General features: G+C 41.8%; 1 protein-coding gene across 1 annotated transcript; it reads right to left on the bottom strand.

Moving 5' to 3' along the window:
* Nucleotides 1–135: 135 nt before the first annotated feature.
* Nucleotides 136–9,765, bottom strand: LOC138637266 (galectin-9-like). The gene is made up of 8 exons (XM_069725805.1): nt 9,625–9,765; nt 6,577–6,665; nt 5,665–5,869; nt 3,979–4,098; nt 3,693–3,869; nt 3,309–3,397; nt 1,572–1,728; nt 136–438 (listed from the first exon to the last, which is right to left on the bottom strand). Exons 1-8 carry the CDS (start codon nt 9,658–9,660, stop codon nt 292–294), a joined length of 1,020 nt encoding a protein of 339 aa, XP_069581906.1. The 5' UTR covers nt 9,661–9,765; the 3' UTR covers nt 136–291.
* Between the last annotated feature and the right edge of the window lie 12,289 nt (nt 9,766–22,054).

Here is a 22,054-nt window from a genome sequence, read left to right as displayed (position 1 = left end):
CATAGATGTGTTCATATTCAGGATACGAGGAAAATAAAAAGTCATTTAAAGACTGTTTATAGTTTGTTTAACATGTAGTTATTATCTTCAGTACACAAACAGACGTCCCAGTAAGAAAAGATTCATCTGCACATATTGTAGATTACACGTTTATTATGAGAATGATTGATTTTGTTTGACAAAACTGAAGGTAAATAGTTAACAACCAGAACACAATGAAAGAAATTGATTAGCATGACTTCGTTAAAAATGCAGAAGCTGTTGTGTGGTTGTTGTGATCAGATGGGACCTCTACACCATCACCGAGGTCAGGCTGATGTCCCCGTCCACCTCCAGGGACGTGATGTTCTGCAGGGGGGTGAAGCGGTGGGTGTAGTTCTCCGTCTGCATCCCGTTGGCCACAAGTCTGAAGGAGCGTTTCTCACAACAGATGGTCAGCTGGAAGAAATAAAGATCGTTTTACAATCAGCTCATTAAAGACTCTTACTGATGGCAGCAATCTACAGTGTGTTTTTAATTTCTACCACTAGGAGGCACCGAGGTCCCACATTCAGTGTGTAAGATATGAGGCTCAGGAGGGGAAGTGATCTTTAAAATGATCTTAATGTAGAAACAGTCCCTCCAGACGTGTTTTTGTGATTGTTGTGATAAAAATGTTTTGATTTTGTGACAGATTTTCTCATAAATGTCAATGTAATTTGTGGATATTTGAGATTGAGTGAGTTTTGTGTGTAAAATTGTGTGAATTGGAAAAAAATTGCAAGTTGAGAAAGAAAAATTAGATTATTTTTTTTTAATCACTACCTGATGAAACAATAAATGTGTAATCACTTCCTGTGATAATAATCCTGCTGCACATCACAGAAATATTTTAGTTCTCATCTTTTTTTTATGTATTTATTGAATTTAGAGAACCGTGGCGATAAAAGCTCCAAAAAGGTCCGAAAAGCTGCATGTTTCCAGAACAGAGCGTCTGTGACTGGAATATAGAAACAAGGACTACATCAGCTGTCAAAATAAGAGCTTTAGATGCTGTTTAATTCATGTTCATTCAACACATAGACCTGCTGGATGAAACAAACAAAGAGACGTCTCTGACAACTGGACGTGTGGAGAAAACTCATTTAACATCCAGTAATATGGACTCACTTCCTTTGATCACAAACATTTAATCATCATTTTAATGTGAAGAACACATTTTGTTTAGTTTGTTTTGGTGAAAAGATGAGAGGAAAGTTTTACTGACTGTATGCAGATTATTTGTTATTAAAATTTTGTTTGAAAAGATTTACTTTATGTTTTAATACTTCCAGCTCAGATTCTGCTGACGACAGTTTTTGCGAACAAATCACGGGAATAAAAATAAATAGCAAACTCCCGCAAATATTGCTCCACCTTCGCTCCACCCACGACCCGCCGTCGCTCCGCCAACGCTCCACCGTCGCTCCACCCACGCCCCACCGTCGCCCCACCCACACCCCACCGTCCCCCCACCCTCGCTCCACCATCGCTCCACCTACGCTCCACCTTCCAACGGTCAGTGTGTGCAGTCAGTGAGGTGTTGACAGTACCGTGAAAGGCTTCCCGCGGTGGAAGGGCATCCCTCCACCTCGCTGCTCGGAGCCCCACTGATCCCACTGCTTGGTGTTTCGGACCACAGCATTCTCGTTGAAGCGAGGGTTGTAGTGCAGAGCGATGCCAGACTGATGGCTGAGGTTCACAACAAACCTGAAACGAGACACAACACGACAAAACATCAATGCTTTCATAAATCTTTAAAAGTGAACCGCACTAATTTAAAGGAACTTTTTAAATTGACTTTTCTTCATGTTCATATTCAGAATTCTTGATTTAATGAAGTCTGAGGGCATCCTCTCATGTTGCTGATGAGTGTAATAATGATTGATCTCAAAGTATTATGTTTGATTTCATTCCAACTGACTGATATCTTTCTCCAGTGGCTCCGATCAGATGGAAATGATCTTTTAATTATATGTGTTGTAATAGATTCTCCACTTAGCCTCATTAAATCCAGCTAATTAACATACAACATACTTCATAACATTGATCATAAAATCATAAAAAGACTCCATGCAGCAGTCCTGCTCACTAATTGGCCACTCAGCCAGGTTAACGACAGTATCAATTATGTATATAAATGATATTTAATGAACAAAATGTAACTTTGTATCCTGTTGTTGTATTTATTGTCACTTTGTCTCACTTTAATGAACTGGACACAGAATAAGTTTCGTCCTTTGATTTACATCACAATCCTGAGGAGACAGAAACGCGATGATGTTCAGAACAGTAAGTCGGGTTTATTCAAACATCTTCCATGTGTGGTGATTAAAATCTCTTTAATGTACACATGATGTTTCTGGACTTCCTTCTCTGGTCATCATGTTGAACTGTGGCGTAACATCAGAAGGAATTTCCACAGAAAGATGGAGGCTGAAAATAAACCAGGTCTACATCTACTGAGGTTAATGAGGCTCACATACAGAGCATCAGAGTCGTATCATTTGATATCATATCATTTGATATCATACATTATGTGTTCCCTAAAACTCTGTGCAGCACATCTGATTTGCTTCATAACTCCACACACTGCAGCTGAAGGGGAAGTGTGACAGTTCATAACCTGCAGCTGATGATGAGTATGAGGTTATTTACTGTGAACATAGTTCTCATGATACTCAAATTGAAACTGTTATGACTTCCTCATTGGGAGCAGAATTATAAAATCATCATGCTGAGTCCAGATGTCATATCTCATATGACTTCATCTTTTCTTCAAACACAGAGTCTATCAGGTTAACGGGACTCTTTCTTTAAACTTTGACACAATGGCTCAGTATTGAACATAAAAACATCCATTTAAAAACCATATTAAAAACTCACTGTCATTTCTTCATCATTCTGTACATTCAAAGACTGACAGTCACAGGATTGTGTTTGATGTTTTTCTCCATAAAGCTGCACCAGTACTTTGAAGGTTGGTTTTATTCTGTTCAGTTGAGTAATAAGTGCTGAAGATGAATTATTAACATGAATATAAACCAATCATGGAGCTACATAACATCCAGTAACCACAGATGAAGTCACTGATTCATCTTTCTGCACTGTGACTGAATTCATTTAATGTGACAGTTTATCAGTGCAAAGGAATAGTTACTTTAATAAACTTTATACAAGCTCAACATTATCAATGTTGCACTAATAATTACATAGATGAAACATGAGGAGAGAAATGGATTCATAATAAATGTTTTCAAACAGTGTGTTGTTAGATTTGTGTGACAGACCCTGTGGCGTTGGGGTGGACCGTCCCCTGGACTGTGATGGTTCTGCCGGGTCTCAGTCCACCACTGATGGAGCTCCTGTATGGAACCGCCTACAGACACAACAGGAACTATTAATGACATCAATAGACCGGTACACAGTACACAACAGTTCTGATCTGTTCAGGAGTGACTAAACTACTGTGTATTCACTAATAAGATGACAAACCAACCTACATTACTGACACCTGTACTATCTACAAGCTGATCCACTTCAACTGGACCTGGACAAATGAAACCAGAACTACTCAGTAAAACATGTCTGTTTCTCCTGAATTAGTGTGAACTGGCCCTTTAAAACTAAAGAGCTGAGGTGAAAACTGTAACTCCTCCCAGTCGGACACTCACCGGCACGGCAGGAGGAAATCCGGGCTGCACCGGGAATCCAGGAAAGCCCGGCTGAGGGGGAAACGACGGACATGAAGGGAAGGCAGGCTGGGGGGGGAAGGCAGCCTGGGAGGGGAAGACAGCCAGGGAGGGGAAGACAGCCTGGGAGGGGAAGGCAGGCTGAGCAGGAAACGCCATCTAAAATCAGATTTAGCTTTCTGTCAGTCTGTTCATACAAACTGTATGTTTGTGAGGACTGTTGGTCCGAAGAAGACGGACAGACATTGAAAGCAGCACAAGTCCTCACCACAGAGCTCTGGAAGGCGATGGAGGAAACCTCCACCTTCCCTCCGACAGAGATGGTGTCCACCTGCTGGAACGGGAGACGATGGCGGAACTCCATGAAGTGGCAGCTGTTCACATTCAGCTGAGAAGAAACAGTATTATTTATATCTGTGTCTCAGACAAACATTTTGAAATATTTAAAATCTATTTTAGTGACATTAAAACCAAAGAAATCTAAAAATCAAATCAAACTTTAATGCAGACAAAAGTAAAACGAATCTGTTGTAAAAATGAGCTGAGATGAAACTGGAAAGTTTCCGTTAAAGTACTCTGATAGAGATTACTCAGTGGATCGGTACTCTGATTACTCAGTGGATCAGTATTCTGATAACTCAGTAGATCAGTACTCTGATTACTCAGTGGATCAGTAGTCTGATAACTCAGTAGATCAGTAGTCTGATAACTCAGTAGATCAGTACTCTGATAACTCAGTAGATCAGTACTCTGATTACTCAGTGGATCAGTACTCTGATAACTCAGTGGATCAGTACTCTGATAACGCAGTAGATCAGTACTCTGATAACTCAGTAGATCAGTAGTCTGATAACTCAGTAGATCAGTATTCTGATAACTCAGTAGATCAGTACTCTGATTACTCAGTGGATCAGTACTCTGATAACTCAGTGGATCAGTACTCTGATAACGCAGTAGATCAGTACTCTGATAACTCAGTAGATCAGTACTCTGATTACTCAGTGGATCAGTACTCTGATTACTCAGTGGATCAGTATTCTGATAACTCAGTAGATCAGTACTTTGATTACTCAGTAGATCAGTACTTTGATTAATCAGTAGATCAGTACTCTGATTACTCTGTGGATCAGTACTCTGATTACTCAGTAGATCAGTACTCTGATTACTCAGTGGATCAGTACTCTGATAACTCAGTGGATCAGTACTCTGATTACTCTGTGGATCAGTACTCTGATAACTCAGTAGATCAGTACTCTGATTACTCAGTGGATCAGTACTCTGATTACTCAGTGGATCAGTACTCTGATTACTCAGTGGATCAGTATTCTGATAACTCAGTGGATCAGTACTCTGATAACTCAGTGGATCAGTACTCTGATTACTCAGTAGATCCGTATTCTGATAACTCAGTAGATCAGTACTCTGATTACTCAGTGGATAAGTACTCTGATAACGCAGTAGATCAGTATTCTGATAACTCAGTAGATCAGTACTCTGATTACTCAGTGGATCAGTACTCTGATTACTCAGTGGATCAGTATTCTGATAACTCAGTGGATCAGTACTCTGATTACTCTGTGGATCAGTACTCTGATTACTCAGTGGATCAGTATTCTGATAACTCAGTGGATCAGTACTCTGATAACTCAGTAGATCAGTACTCTGATTACTCAGTGGATCAGTACTCTGATTACTCAGTAGATCAGTACTCTGATTACTCAGTGGATCAGTACTCTGATAACTCAGTCGATCAGTACTCTGATTACTCTGTGGATCAGTACTCTGATTACTCTGTGGATCAGTATTCTGATAACTCCGTAGATCAGTACTCTGATTACTCTGTGGATCAGTACCCTGATTACTCTGTGGATCAGTATTCTGATAACTCAGTAGATCAGTACTCTGATTACTCTGTGGATCAGTACCCTGATTACTCTGTGGAGTACTCTGGTACCTGGTAGGAGTCCCGGCAGACGGTGATGAGCAGGCTGAAGGAGGATCCGGGGGTGAACGTGGAGTCGTGCTTCCTCTCCTCAGAGCTCCAGCTGCCGTGCTGAAAGCTGTTGACGACCACGTAGGAGCAAGTCTCACAGCGAGGGTTGAAGTGGAGCGCGATGTTCGCTCCGGCGCTGGAACCACACTGGAGGTTCACATGGAACCTGGAGACACAGGAGAGTTATTTTCCTGACAACAATCTGGAGTTTGACCTCTGATGAGAAGCTCCCTGCTGAGGGTTTGATCTCATGGCCTCCATCAAAGACTTCATATAAAGATGAAGACATGACAGAAATCAAGTGTTGTTCCAGCAGTCTGTGGAGTAAATAGCAGCGGGTGGACACGTGGTGCTGAGCTCCATGCTAACAGCACAACCACTCCAAGCGCTAACGTAGTTGATATGGAGCCAGCTAACGGGTTAGCGGGTGGTTACCGGCTGGTTTGAGATGAGCTGCAGCTCATGGTGGACAGACAGCAGCGGGGGGAGAAAACCCTCCAACTGTTCCATGTCTGGAACGCTATAAATAAGCTCTTTTGGAGAGCGGCCTTGTGGGAAACATCGGGGTGACGTAGGTCCTTTTTACAATAGGGAGGAAACATTAACACGTAGCTGCAAGTTTGTGTGATCAGCTGGTGAACGTCCAGATAGACTCAGACTGTAAAGACACAAAGAATCGCTTCATGCAACACGACAATGAAACAAAATACTAAAAACAAAAACATAACAACAATATTCAGTATTGTTAATAAGACTTATGAACAGATGTCATCACCTCTGAGATGATCTACACACTGTAACACATGGGCAGAATATTCCAGATGATTTCACGAAGAACATAAAGCGTATTTTCCGACACAGAGACCGTCTGACCTGTCGGCTCCAGCCAGGACTCGTCCGATGATGCTGATGGACTTTCCCTCCTGCAGACCGCCGTGGATCGATCCGGTGAACGGGATCCTCTAAAGAAGACGAGGCTCAACATGTAAATACCTGCTGACTGTATGATATCTTGAGTCCCCAGTCTGTTGATGGATGGTTAGCTTGGGAAGATTACACTAACATGGTTCCTACATGCAGCACAAAGCTTGAATAATATTACTATTTATTACCAGACTAGAAAATTCTCCTCGCCAAGAAGCTGCAGGATGATTCATCAAACCGAGGATGTGTTTGCCCTCGACTTTCTCAGGGGCAGAAATGAAGCTCCACTTCGGTTCTTGCCGTTTGGATCCCGTGCTGTTCATCGTCCTCATCGATTCTAACTCTGTTCAAGCTCGGAGACTTGGTCTCCCAGAGTGGAAACTCTATCTTGTTCAGGCTTACAGTAATAGTTGGACGTTTGGAGTCCATGTTTGAGATCATATCGAGCATCATTTGTTGTATTACCTCGCAGATTGTTTGGACACAGATTGGTCTTGATCTTCCTTTCCATCTCTCAATGACAGCAACAGTTTGGTCCAATCACTTGTAGGTTTGCTTCATAACATTACTTCAACTTGTATTTTCTGAAAACCCCTCAAGTAGCTTTTGAGGGTCTTTAAATGGATTAAGTTTTGATTTATGGCACAAGGAACCAAGGAGACAAATGAATGAAACGGACTACACACCATTGATTTATGGCATGACACTATATTACATTATTGTTTTAGCTACCAAACAAGAAAATGGCAGGAAAACCTCCATTTTAACTGGATAAAAAGGCCCCGTCACCAAGTTTGAACAAAACCTTTTACAGGGCTTCATGCACAGTGTCAAACATGTGTGGAACTGCATCTGTCTTTAAACTGTCTGCAACAACGTGGTCTTTCATAAGCTGTGCATGAGAGGGCTGATGAAGTATGATGGTGTGTGAGCTTCCTCTCCAGGCTGTCAGTCATCGGACACCTGCAACGTACCAACAGGTTCAGGCTGCTGCTCGGAGATTAGCGTTCATCATTACAGGAACTATCACAGGAACAAATCCTCCTTTCTCCTCTTTAGCACTGTGTTTGCTCTCTGGGTTCTGGGTTCTATTTCTCTTTTCTATTCAGAAAAGTCCGATGCGAAGGGTTCCCCTGATGTCATTGATGGTGCCGTCGAGAGGGATGCAGATGGATGATACTGCATTCAATAAGCAGGTGAGCTGCAGACACCATCAGGTTTAGATGAGTTACTGGCAGAAATAAACCGGGGTCTAATATTACCCGTCATCGGGTGAGTGAAGAGAGCATTCAGAAATATGTTGAGCTGATGGGAGGTAAGTGGATGAATGTGAGGGCCACCTCATGAGGGCCACTTCAAAAACAGGTTTTGTGAGTCATAGTAATGTGTTGTTTATGTAAGCGTGTAGAAATGTAGACATGCCTGTTAAGGCAGACCTGAGGGATATCGCATGACACATCGAGGATCCGTCAAGCTCTACTGAGCCATTAAAGGAAACCAGAGGCACTGAGCTGGTTTTCAAGACGTGCGTGGCAGTTTGTGGACAGCGATGAGATGATGAGATTTCATATGTAGGCAGAGAAAGTCCAGTTTAATCCATTTGACAGTTCAGTAAAAATAACTTATTCATGTGGCCACAAATTCAAGATGTGATGTCCTCCTATAAGACAGATGTCATGCTGTCATCTCCGAAGCCAATCAGAGGGCGCAGCTCATATGATATAGAAATAGTGGTTATTGGACGTAACTCCAGTTCTATGAGTACGTGAGTAATGCTCCAACTTAAAGCCTAACTGGTCCTGGTACAGTTGGTGTTGTAGATCCAAGGGAGACTGTGCTATTATATGCTAGTCTTTGCTTACAATAATACAATATATGTATGCCATATTATATTTCTTACATGCAATCTCATATTAATCAATTATTACTCCTCAGGCGTATGCAACAGGCTGTGCCTATCTATAGGTCAGCGATACTGATGTGGTCAGCATACTGCTGTGCAAAACAACAAGGACACCGGGTACGGTATGGAACGGTTGATTTACAACTGTTAGTTTCACCTCCTATTTTTCTTATCTCTTCTGAGTCATAAAACAGGAGGAAGCTGCTAAAGACAACCCCCCTCAACAAATCAACAGAGGACAGCTCAACTGCAGATGGCACTGTGTTTTTTACTACAAGAAGACGGTCAGGGAGAGACAGTCAGTCAGACTTCGTGAACTGACACATACTCTGTTGCGGTCAGGGAAACATAGTCTGGACCCAGAGCTCTGTAAACTGATTATTCTGCTGCTGTTAAATAAATATCTTGAAGCCTGACATATTCTCCTATTGCCTCATTAAAGAACACCAGGACTGGAGGCTGACACATGTTGGCTTTGTACTAGCAGGAGCCCAAGTCCAACAAGACGAACAACGGGGTTTAATTAATGCTACGTAGTGCTAAAGTGGAGCCTGGAGGGAGGAACCATCAGGGAAGCCGTTACAGGACCATTAACCACCAAAGAACCTGATTAACAATCACAAGCTTTTGTGATTCAATAAATGTGAAAAATAGTCTCAAGTCCAAAACTAATGAAACTGTGAGGGATGTTTCCAGTCGAGATCTTCATGGTTAGCTCAAGTTTTAAATTACAGATTTATTTTATTTCAAGTGTTAGAAATATGATTTTAATGCTGTCTCATGTTAGTGGAAGAAACACTAAAATAACTTCCTGCAGGGTAGAAAGAGTTAGGATGCAGCCAGCAGGAGAGTGTTTACAAAGATCCACTGAGGCTGACATAGTTCTGAAATAAGTGTTTCTAAACTGAACAGGAGAAGATCTTTATGATGCGTTAAAGACACGTTTTGTCCTCCTGCAAACACTCTTAAATCCACAGAATTTCCAATGTAGTTCGGCAGCAGTTCCGGTGTAACGGGCCTACCGGACACCCGTCCGGTTTACCACCGACACTCGTCCTGCCGGTTCTCAGGAAACACAAGTTGAAGTTACTTACGGGGTTGACGAACGGAGACTGCTGGTGAAACGCCATCCTGAGCAGAGGAGCAGAGCTGCAGGCTGGAAACTAGAGACTCTCAGACTAAACGGGACAATTCACAATTTAACTGTCTTTTCCACACTTAGGTTTCGATTTCTTCAGAGTGGGCGGGACTTAAAGATATGTCAGTTTATGGACGGAGATTATTTAAAGTCACACTGGCAACAGCTCATTTCTTTCTGGTTTATCCGCTTTTGAATCATCGGAGCTGTTCCAACCACAGGAACACTGATCCGCCAGACACCTGCTCTCCTGCCGCTGTGCCTCTGAGCCTCTGGAGCAGCTGCTGGTTTAAAGACAGGATGAAGTATAAGATGGAGAACCGTTATGCCCCTTCAGAAGACATCTCTGATATTATATTGTTATTCATTGTCTCCATCTGGTGGCCACTGTGTCCATCACGTCTTGTCTTATATCTCGTTTTACATGTCGTTTTGCATGTCTTTTACATGTCCTTTTACGTGTCCTTTTACATGTCTTCTACGTGTCCTTTTACATGTCTTTTACGTGTCATTTTACGTGTCTTTTATGTGTCATTTTACGTGTCTTTTACATGTCCTTTTAGATAGATAGATAGATAGATAGATAGATAGATAGATAGATAGATAGATAGATAGATAGATAGATAGATAGATAGATAGATAGATAGATAGATAGATAGATAGATACTTTATTAATCTGACAAGGGGAATTTTTTTCGCTACAGCAGCATTATAGGTACAATAAAGCAATAAAATAACAGTAAAATAAATATAAAAATGCACAATATATACAATAAAATAAAAGAGAATAATTAAATTAAATTAAAACTAACTAAACAATAGTGAAACGTTTTAAACAAACTAGAAAACAGACAACCAACGGTGTTATTGCTGTGTGATGGATTTTGCCAGAGGTGAGTTATTGTACAGTCTTATTGCAATGGGCAGGAATGATCTCCTGTATCTGGAATGATCTCCTGTATCTGGAATGATCTCCTGTATCTGGAATGATCTCCTGTATCAGGAATGATCTCCTGTATCTGGAATGATCTCCTGTATCAATGATCTCCTGTATCTGGAATGATCTCCTGTATCTGGAATGATCTCCTGTATCAGGAATGATCTGCTGTATCAGGAATGATCTCCTGTATCTGGAATGATCTCCTGTATCTGGAATGATCTCCTGTATCAGGAATGATCTCCTGTATCTGGAATGATCTCCTGTATCAATGATCTCCTGTATCTGGAATGATCTCCTGTATCTGGAATGATCTCCTGTATCTGGAATGATCTCCTGTATCTGTCCTTGTGACAGCGGAGCTGGAGGAGTCTTTTGGAGAACGTCCTCCTCTGTCCCTGCAGCAGGTGGAGAGGGTGGTCAGGATTATCCAGTATGGATAATAGTTTCCTCAGCGTCCTCCTCTCCACCACCTTTTCCAGACTGTCCAGTTTGCAGCCAATGATGGAGCCGGCCTTCTTAACCAGTTTGTTAAGTCTGTTGGTGTCACCGGCTCCAATGCTTTCCTTTTACATGTCTTCTATATGTCCTTTTACATGTCTTTTACCTGTCTTTTACGTGTCCTTTTACATGTCTTTTACGTGTCCTTTTACATGTCTTTTATGTGTCCTTTTACATGTCCTTTTACTTTTTCTGTCTCAGGAATTGTTCCACTGTGATAAATCTAATTGTCTGAATTCATTTGAATGGAAGAGGACTCCAGGAGGTAGATGACTGATTGTTTTTTGTGGAATCAAATTATATTTTATTTTATCTAATAGATAAAACTTTTTCTACTTCTTCTTGTTTTCTTCTTCTTCATAAGTTTACTTCAGTATTTATATTTTCTATATATATATTTCTATTCGTTTTTACACAACTGCCATTACGACACAGCGATTACTATATTTTATATAATATTTTATAGGTATGATGGGTGTATGAAATGTTAAACATAGATTATACTATTAACACTATCATGTAGCCTATGAAGATAAAGTCTACCATGACAATGTTAAATGTTTAAAATGTCAGTGAAATAATAGTCCAGTAATCAAGAACCATGTGCTTCTCTCACCCATCAACACCATCATCATACTTCATTCAGTTCATATGAACTGCTGCTTTTAGGAAAAGTTGATTTTGCAAGGATTGTGAATAGATATTACGATTTCTTACGTTTTTGTTTAAACTCTAGAGAATATGTATGATATGAATCCAACACAATCACGTGGTCTGAGTTTTATTTTAGCATCATCATTGATGTCATTTGCATCATGAGTGCTTTTACTTTTGTTTCTTGAAGTCCACTTTGATGACTTTAATAATGTATTTAAACTTAAGTAAAGTGGAAGACTTTTATTTTGAAATTCAAGTTTTGTTATTGTGGTATTGGTACTTTTATGTAGCTCTAAGTACTTTTTCTTCCACCACGGTACGGTGCTGCAGGACAGGGCAGGACGACAACAAATTTGAAAAATGAGGCGTTAATTGTGACTTTGTGGTGAATGTAGAGGAAGTAATGGATTAATTAAGCTGTATAAATCATGAGACTGACTGTCACTGGCAGAGGAGAAGACCCGGTTATCTGGTACATACGTAGGTCAAGTGTTGTTCCCCCTCATGCTCATAACTGCTATAATACTTTATTAATCCCACAGGGGGAATTTTTTTTCGCTTTCGATTACAGAGGTTACAAAAGGTCACAGCAGATTTCTTCTTACTATCAGGTAGAGAATCGGGCAGACCCTTCCTGCCACCATCACTGATGTGATGTTAACCACAGCAGCCCTGAAAGCAACTGTAGGACCAGATGTAAACTTGGAACATTTCTCTCCTGTTGAGCTCTCTGAGTTAACTAGAATTATTTCTTCATCTGGATCCTCTAGCTGTCTGTTAGATCTCATCCCAACTAAACTTTTTAAGGAAGTCTTCCCTTTAATTAATACTTCCATATTAGATCAGATCAACCTATCTATTGTAACCGGCTATGTACCACAGGCTTTTAAAAGGTGACTGTCACCTGTAATTAAACCTTTACTTAAAAAGACGACTCTTGATCAGCTGTTTTAGGAAACTACAGACCAATTTCCAACCTGACGTTTATTTCTAAAATCCTTGAAAAAGTTGTTGCAAATCAACTTTTTGGTCATTTATAAAGAAATGATCTGTTTGAAGATTTTCAGTCTTTAGAGTTCATCATAGCACAGAAACAGCTCTGGTGAAAGTTACTAACGACCTTTTATTAGCCTCAGATAATGGACTCGTCTCTGTACTTGTTCTTCTGGACCTCAGTGCTGCTTTTGATACGATTGATCATACGATCTTATTACAGAGATTAGAAGACGTTACGAGGATTAAAGGAACTGCATTAGACTGGTTCAAATCCTACTTATCAGATAGATTCCAGTTTGTCCATGTCAACAATGAGTCTTCCAGACAAACAAGAGTTAGTTATGGAGTTCCACAAGGCTCAGTGTTAGGCCCAATACTTTTTACTTTGTACATGCTTCCATTAGGAGATGTCATTAGGAAGCAGAGCATCAACTTCCATTGTTATGCACATGACACTCAACTATATCTTTCTATAAAACCAGATGAAACTAATCAGTTCGTAAAACTTGAAGCCTGTCTAAAAGACATAAAGGCCTGGATGACCAAAAACGTCCTGCTTCTAAATTCAGACAAAACGGAAGTTATTGTACTTGGTCCTAAACACCTCAGAAACTCTTTCTGTAATCACTTAGTTACTCTAGATGACGTTGTCTTGGCCTCCAGCAAAACTGTGAGGAACCTTGGAGTCATCTTTGATGAGGATTTGTCCTTTAGACACCAGATAAAGCAAATCTCCAGAACTGCCTTCTTTCATCTACGTAATATTAATAAAATCAGGAAAATCCTTCCTCAGTGTGATGCAGACAAACTCATTCATGTGTTTGTTACTTCTAGACTAGATTATTGTAATTCCTTGTTGTTAGGATGTCCAAATTACTCATTAAAAACCTGCAGCTGATCCAAAATGCTGAGTACTGACGGGATTTAGCAAGAGAGATCATATTTCTCCAGATCTAGCTTCTCTTCACTGACTTCCTGTGAAATCAAGAATAGAATTTAAAATTCTCTTGATGACTTATAAAGCTCTACATGACCAGGCCCCATCATATCTTAGAGATCTTATAGAACCATATAATCCATGGTAGACCTGAACCAACCCTTAGTTATGCTGTTATAGGCCGAGGCTGCTGGGGGACCTCGTTACATGCTGAGCTTCTTTTCTTTCCTCCTACTCTTTAACTGACTCATACCTCACCATCTTTTTCTCTCCCATAGTTTCTTCTTATTATCTGTTGTCTCCATTCAGTTCCTTCACTCGTGTAGTTTCTGTTCTTTCTTTTCCAGATGTCCCGTCATGGAGCTGCATGTCTCTGCTCTGCGCTTGTCGTCTCCACCAACAGTTCTTCTCTTCTATCTCTATGCTGTCCTTTTCTCTCTCTGCTCTCCTCTCACCTCAACCGGTGGAGGCAGATGGCCGCCCACCTCTGAGTCTGGTTCTGTTAACAGATGCTCCGCCCACCTCTGATCCTGGTTCTGTCGGAGGTTTCTTCCTGTTAAAGGGAGTTTTTCTTCCCTCTGTTGGAGGTTTTTCTCCCTTAAAGAGGAGTTTTTTTCCCTCCTAGTTTATGTGGGAATTGTTGCCACAATATTTAATCAACCTGAGTTTAATAGCTCAGGTTATTTCATAGCACTGAACACATTAAAGTCCTTAAAACAGAACTTTACAATATCATACAGAGAAACCCAACAACAACCCAACCCGCAGCTCCACCCACAGCCCCACTACAGCTCCTCCCACAGCCCCACCTACAGCTCCACCCACAGCCCCACCTACAGCTCCTCCCGCAGCCCCACCTACTCATCACATTAGTTTTTAGCAGGCTATTTGTAGTATTACCCTGCACATTACAGATACTGTGTTTACTTTGTATATTTACACTGTAGTAAGCTACATAGGCTAATATATGTAGTATGTATGTATATCTAAAATATATATACTCTATCATGTTATTTGTACACCACCCATGTTTTGCGTTAGTTGTATTTTTCTCTTACTTCTTATTTTTTTCGTGTTTTGCACCATAACTAGACTTGGCAGAAACATTAACTTGATATCAAGGATGAATTTATTATATTTTGGGGGTCAAAGGTCAAGGTCACGGTGACTCCAATTTGACACATGGATATGAACATTATATCTCGTGGATGGAATTTCTTCGAATGTGGCACAATCATTCACTTCTACTCAAGGATGAACTGATTTGCGTTGGGGGGTAAAAGGTCAAAGTTTGAAGTCACTGTGACCTCAGGTTCCCCTCATCTGTCCATCCCATTCTTGTGAACCCAATAAATCAAAAACTTCTTGAGGGAAGTTCTTTAAATTCGTCACCAATATTCATTTTCAGCAATGAACTGAGGTCAAAGGTCATAGCCACTGTTAGTTGAATGTCTGTATCAATATACATGTAAATTACACTGGTGTAGTTCTGTTGTCAGCTAGCATGTAGCTGTCTGTAGCCCTGCACTCAGCTGAGCTTCTACCTCCGTCACAGTTGCAGCCGCAGAACAGTTCTGCCGATGTGCTGATTTTCCTCAGCTGCTCCTCCCACTCGCTGCACACAGCTTCTTCCAGCTGTCAATGATTTGCCTCGCAGCCCCGCCCTATATCTCAGAAAAAAAATTAAAAGTTGACCTACAGTGGGATGTGTGATCATTAAGAAATCAACACTAACAAACAAGGGCTGTGTGTTTTAGTTGGGATGGGACAAACCCTCAGTCCTTCATCCCTCACCCTCCTTCAGCACCACCACTGCCAGCAGAGTGATGCTGAATCAGTGACTTTGCCAGAGTGTCACTGTAAATGAATTAAACTGGCACTCTTCCAGAGCCTCTGTGTGTATGTGTACAAGGGTTTGTGTATACTGTTGTACTTCTACATCATACTACCTTTGTAAGGACCAAATGTCCTCACAAAGGTAGTATGTGGGCCACGTCCTCTCTCCCAGCTTCATCACCTTCTACCAAATCATAATCAATAAACACTTTTAACATGTAATTTAGGTGGTGGTCTTTGCTTGTGAATGAAAGGCTGTGTACCGGTCACTGTCTGGATGTGGAGATGTGGTAAACCTGCGTGACCTCCATGTTGTGGAAACGTCTGCTGTGGGGAGATGTTGGACTTTCAGGACCTTGGAGAGTGACGGGACTGTCAACAGAGTGGAACAGCTGAAGCCACAAACATGTGAAGTGTTTGTCTCTGGCTTGCGTGAAGGTTGTGGTTACCCGACGTGAACACGTTGCACAGTCTCAGGTCAGTGGGATCTGGTTGGTTTGAATATGACAGAATGCCAACATTAGAGACCTGTGGGCAGAGAAACACTCACACACATTGTCACCATACACAGAAGATGAGCAACATGGATGGTCCATTCATCCATCCATTGTCCAGCCTCATCCTGAACAGGGTCACAGGGGCGGAGCCTATCCCAGCTGACTATTAGTGAAGGTGGAGTACATCCTGGACAGGTCGCCCATGCATCACAGGGCCAACAGAGCATGCCTGACTTGTCTGACTTTTATTGTCATGATATTAGAGATACCATGTAAACATCAAAATCTTACTTTCTAGTTTCATTATAGCCGTATACTTCCCATATTATTTGATATTAAAGCTTTCATTCAGCAGTCTAATTAGCACTGTAGTGTCGTCAGTGCTGACTGATGTACAGCTCCGTCTCCCACAGAGTAGATTCAATGTCCTCAACAACAAGAGGGACATCAATTTCCTGTTGTCCTGGTGCAGTCAGAACAACTTAGAGAGATCGAAGTGCAATGTGATGTATCATGTTCTGCTGCATCTCGTCCTGTATCCACCTGTTTCTGTAGTTTCCATTGAAGCCAGGTGAGGGCTCCCCTCAGCTTGTCGGTGTATTCAGACCCTCCTCCTTCATGAAGACACCCTGTGGGCCAAAGAAAGACTGAGGACCTCTGGTGGGGACAGGAAGTAACACAAAACACACACAAAAGGAACTAACTTTCAAAATAAAGCAGGAAACATCAAACTTAGATCGATAGATAGATCGATAGATCGATAGATAGATCGATAGATAGATCGATAGATAGATAGATAGATAGATAGATAGATAGATAGATAGATAGATAGATAGATAGATAGATAGATAGATAGATAGATAGATAGATAGATAGATAGATAGATAGATAGATAGATAGATAGATAGATAGATAGATAGATAGATTATCCAAAGCGAAGGAAGAGGAGGAGGAGGAACAGAGTATTGTGAGTGTATTTCGGGAGGTTAAAGACCAGTGGAGCTGCTGCATTCTGGATGAGCTGCAGAGGTCGGATGGCGCTAACAGGTAGACCTGCCAGGATGGAATTACAGTAGTCTAGATGTGAGATGACCAGAACCTGGACCAGAGCCTGGACCAGAACCTGGGCCAGAACCTAGACCAGAACCTGCACCTCCTTCTGAGTGAGAAGAGGACGTATTCTCCTGATGTTGTGCAGCATGTATCTCCAGGAACGTGTTGTTGCAGTGATGTTGGCAGTAAGAGAGAGTTGACTGTTGAGTGTCTCCAAGGGAGGAGGGAGAGAGGAGGAGGACAAAGAGGAGGAGGAATGAGAGGAGGAGGAAAGAGAGGAGGAGGAGGAAAGAGACGAGGAGGAAAGAGAGGAGGAGGACAGAGAGGAGGACAACAGAGAGGAGGACAGAAAGGAGGAGGACAGATAGGAGGACAGAGAGGAGGGATAGAGGAGGGATAGAGGAGGCCAGAGAGGAGAAGGATAGAGAGGAGGAGGACAGAGAGGAGGGAGAGAGGAGGCCAGAGAGGAGGGAGAGAGGAGGAGGACAGAGACAATCAAGAGAGGAAGACAGAGTAGAGAGGAGAGTGTCTGTGGCTGAGTTAGGATGCATGAGGGAGAAAGAGTCAGTTGAAGGGAGGGCAGATAAAACAGAGGAGGGAGAGAGGAGGAGGCCAGAGAGGAGGAAGCCAGAGAGGAGAGAGCAGCAGGGTGGATGTGTTGTCCGGTGTGATCCAGGTCTCAGTGAGACCAAGGAAGTCCAGAGATGAAGTCTGTCCTGCAGCTGACTGACAGTTCCAGAGTCCTCCTGTGACGAGGTGTTGGGTATGAGTGGAACAGGTGGGACAGATAACAGAGGAAAGGTTACGGTGTGGTGTGAACGAGTGAGAGACCTGTAGTATCTACGAGTAGATATACGAGTAGATATACGCACAGGGACGGAAAGTACACACATACTCAGATAGTAGTAGTTATACTCAGTGTCCCCCGGAGACTCCAACGAAAGACTCCTTTGTCTTTATCCTCCAAGTCTTCAGACTCCAACGAAAGACTCCTTTGTCTTTATCCTCCGAGTCTTCATACGACGAATCTTAGACACTGAAGCTGCCGCTTCAAACTCTGCTCCACTAATAACTCTCTACTCCAGTAATAACCCTCCGCTACAGTAATAACTCTCTACTCCAGTAATAACTCTCTACTCCAGTAATAACCCTCCGCTACAGTAATAACTCTCTACTCCAGTAATAACTCTCTGCTACAGTAAAAACTGTCTGCTACAGTAATAACCCTCCACTACAGTAATAACCCTCTGCTACAGTAATAACTCTCTACTCCAGTAATAACTCTCTGCTACAGTAATAACTCTCTACTCCAGTAATAACTCTCTGCTCCAGTAATAACTCTCTTCTAGAGTAATAACTCTCTGCTCCAGTAATAACCCTCTGCTCCAGTAATAACTCTACTCCAGCAATAACTCCCTGTTAGAGTACTAACTCTCTGCTCCAGTAATAACTCTCTACTCCAGTAATAACAGTCTGCTAGAGTAATAACCCTCTGCTACAGTAATAACTCTCTACTCCAGTAATAACGCTCTGCTACAGTAATAACTCTCTACTCTAGTAATAACTGTCTGCTAGAGTAATAACCCTCCACTACAGTAATAACCCTCTGCTACAGTAATAACTCTCTACTCCAGTAATAACTCTCTACTCCAGTAATAACGCTCTGCTCCAGTAATAACTCTCTGCTACAGTAATAACTCTCTACTCCAGTAATAACGCTCTGCTCCAGTAATAACTCTCTTCTAGAGTAATAACTCTCTGCTCCAGTAATAACTCTACTCCAGCAATAACTCCCTGTTATAGTACTAACTCTCTGCTCCAGTAATAACTCTCTGCTCCAGTAATAACTCTCTTCTAGAGTAATAACTCTCTGCTCCAGTAATAACCCTCTGCTCCAGTAATAACCCTCTGCTCCAGTAATAACTCTACTCCAGCAATAACTCCCTGTTAGAGTACTAACTCTCTGCTCCAGTAATAACTCTCTACTCCAGTAATAACTGTCTGCTAGAGTAATAACTCTCTACTCCAGTAATAACGCTCTGCTCCAGTAATAACTATCTGCTAGAGCAGGGGTGGCCAACCAGTCAGAGACTGAGAGCCACATTTTTTACTGTGTTACCGCAAAGAGCCACATCATACACATGGGCACACATGAACATCACCCCATCCCTTCCTCACACACACACACACACACACACACACACACACACACACACACACACACACACACACACACACACACACACACACACACACACACACACACACACACACACACACACACACACACACACACACACACACACACACACACAGACCTCTGCTCAGCCAGATTTATTGTAAATGTCACACACCAACATGATAATGACAGAAATTGACTCCTACAGTACTAAGACCACAGGCCAGTCATCTTCAACAATGAACATTGTGTGAACTGTCTCACACACAAACTCTCAGTTCAACAAAGTCCACAAACAAAAATATAATAATTTACAATAGCGTTTTTCACTTACTATGCATGTTGCTTAGTGCGACTTCTGGCATTCCTTGCCTTGAACAATCCTCTTCAAATCTGGCTTGTATTCTGTTGTTGCCACTCGAAGCAATTCTTTCACACGGGTGTCAGTCAGAACAGATCGATGCTTTGATTTCACGTGTTTCAGGGTAGAAAACACAGACTCAGACGTATGTTGACCCAAACATTGACAGTATCTTAACCGCAGCCCGTTTGACATTGGGGTATTTTTCCATTGGCATACTTTTCCAGAACTCAATGGTCCCTTCCCTTAACGCAGGTTTCAGTTGGTCCTCCTCACAAAGATCGATCATCTCCAACTCAGCCGCGGCCTCATCTGTAACTAGCGGGGCTTTCAAACAGTCCGTCTCCGCATTAAATGGGTCGATGAGGAACGTAATCTGTGGCCTTTTCAGTTGTAGGTCGTGGAACCGGGTCACAAAGCTTTCGTGCAGGTTTTCAATCAGTGTTGCATATCTGGCTCTTTGCTTATTCAGGGCGGCGCTGGTGACTTGTGTGGAATATAGATCTGCTTAGTGCATATGAGGGCTCATATGTTGTACGCTAATACAATATAATTTGGGTTGTCTTCCACCTAAAAATCATGTATATTGATGTATTCTTTGTTGGTTGGTGGAGGTGGGGGTTGTCTTCCTTCACCCCCTGGAGTCCTCCAGACAGCCATCTGATAATGCCTCAAAGAACAACAGTATGTGACCTTTTGGTTTGGCCAAGCAGTATCACTCTCATTTACATACACAGCCTTTTGTCTACACCTTAAGATTGGTAGTGATGGCACGACCTATATGTAAGTAATATGATATGATATATATATATGTGTGTTGTATTGTTGTAAACATATCCTAGCACAGAAGCACAAAATACATACTGACTGTAAGCATTGTAGAACACATTGCTTATGCAGGAACTTATCACATCGGGGTCACAGTAGGGTGCAACTCACTATCAGATCAAAAGGGGGATGTGGTTCAAACGGAGGACAGTGGAAAAGTACTGAGACAAACATACTATGCAAATGTTCCCGCCTCACTGTAGGTAACACCTCTTCCTATAGTATAAGTGTATGTCCCGGAAAGGGGGAAGTCAGACTCCAACAAAGAGACCTCAGGTTGATGTTGGGCTCTCCAAGATGTCTTGTATGCTATGCAGGATATCTTGTAAACTACGCTTAATAAAAATCAACTAAGACCGGTAAATGCCTAAAAGACTGCTTCTATCAACGGACTCGGGGAAAACAATTGGGGACAACAATTTGAGATACAACACTTGCCCGCTGGCTTTTAGCAGAGTGGGAAAATGCGTTAAATCTCCCTTTTGAATATGCGCCTTGAACAGCTTCAGTTTGTTGACAAACGCAAACACACTTTGCACCAGGTCAGGCAGCATTTTTAACTTACCCTGCAGGGTCAGGTTCTGACTGGACACAAATTGTTTATTTGTGAACTTAAATGATCTTGCCCCTACTGGGAAACTTTGCGGTATTTTCATCTCACGCACATGCGCGTTTGACGAAAACACCGTATTGAACTCAAGCGAAGCGAACACGCACATTAAAAACAACACAAACACTACCTCCAAGAGACTTACAACTGAATGTACTATTCTGTATATCCCAATTTTTTTGGATGGGTAATCCTGTCCTACCTCTCTGTCAAAAGTATTTGCAAAATCAATAAAAAGATTTTAAAAGAAAAAAAACAAAAAAACCACAAACTTCGATATGAACGTAAGAGCCGCATGAAACCAGGCAAAGAGCTGCATCCGGCTCGGGAGCCGCGGGTCGGCCAGGCCTGTGCTAGAGTAATAACTCTCTGCTACAGTAATAACTCTCTGCTACAGTAATAACCCTCTGCTACAGTAATAACTCTCTGCTAGAGTAATAACTCTCTGCTCCAGTAATAACTCTCTGCTCCAGTAATAACTCTTTGCTAGAGTAATAACCCTCTGCTACAGTAATAACTCTCTACTGCAGTAATAACTCTCTGCTCCAGTAATAACTCTCTGCTCCAGTAATAACCCTCTGCTCTAGTAATAACTCTCTGCTAGAGTAATAACTCTCAGATCCAGTAATAACCCTCTGCTAGAGTAATAACTCTCTGCTCCAGTAACAACTCTGCTCCAGTAATAACTCTCTGCTCCAGTAATAACTCTACTCCAGTAATAACCCTGTGCTCCAGTAATAACTCTCTGCTCCAGTAATAACTCTGCTCCAGTAATAACTCTCTACTCCAGTAATAACTCTCTGCTCCAGTAATAACTCTCTGCTAGAGTAATAATCCTCTGCTACAGTAATAACCCTCTGCTACAGTAATAACTCTCTACTGCAGTAATAACTCTCTGCTCCAGTAATAACCCTCTGCTCCAGTAATAACTCTCTGCTCCAGTAATAACTCTCTGCTAGAGTAATAACTCTCAGATCCAGTAATAACCCTCTGC

The sequence above is a fragment of the Brachyistius frenatus genome, unplaced genomic scaffold, assembly GCF_029030835.1.
Source record: "Brachyistius frenatus isolate BFR_SWC_R1_liver_20210118 unplaced genomic scaffold, ASM2903083v1 Contig_450, whole genome shotgun sequence".
Taxonomy (NCBI): domain Eukaryota; kingdom Metazoa; phylum Chordata; class Actinopteri; family Embiotocidae; genus Brachyistius; species Brachyistius frenatus.
This window is presented reverse-complemented; position numbering and strand designations above follow the sequence as displayed.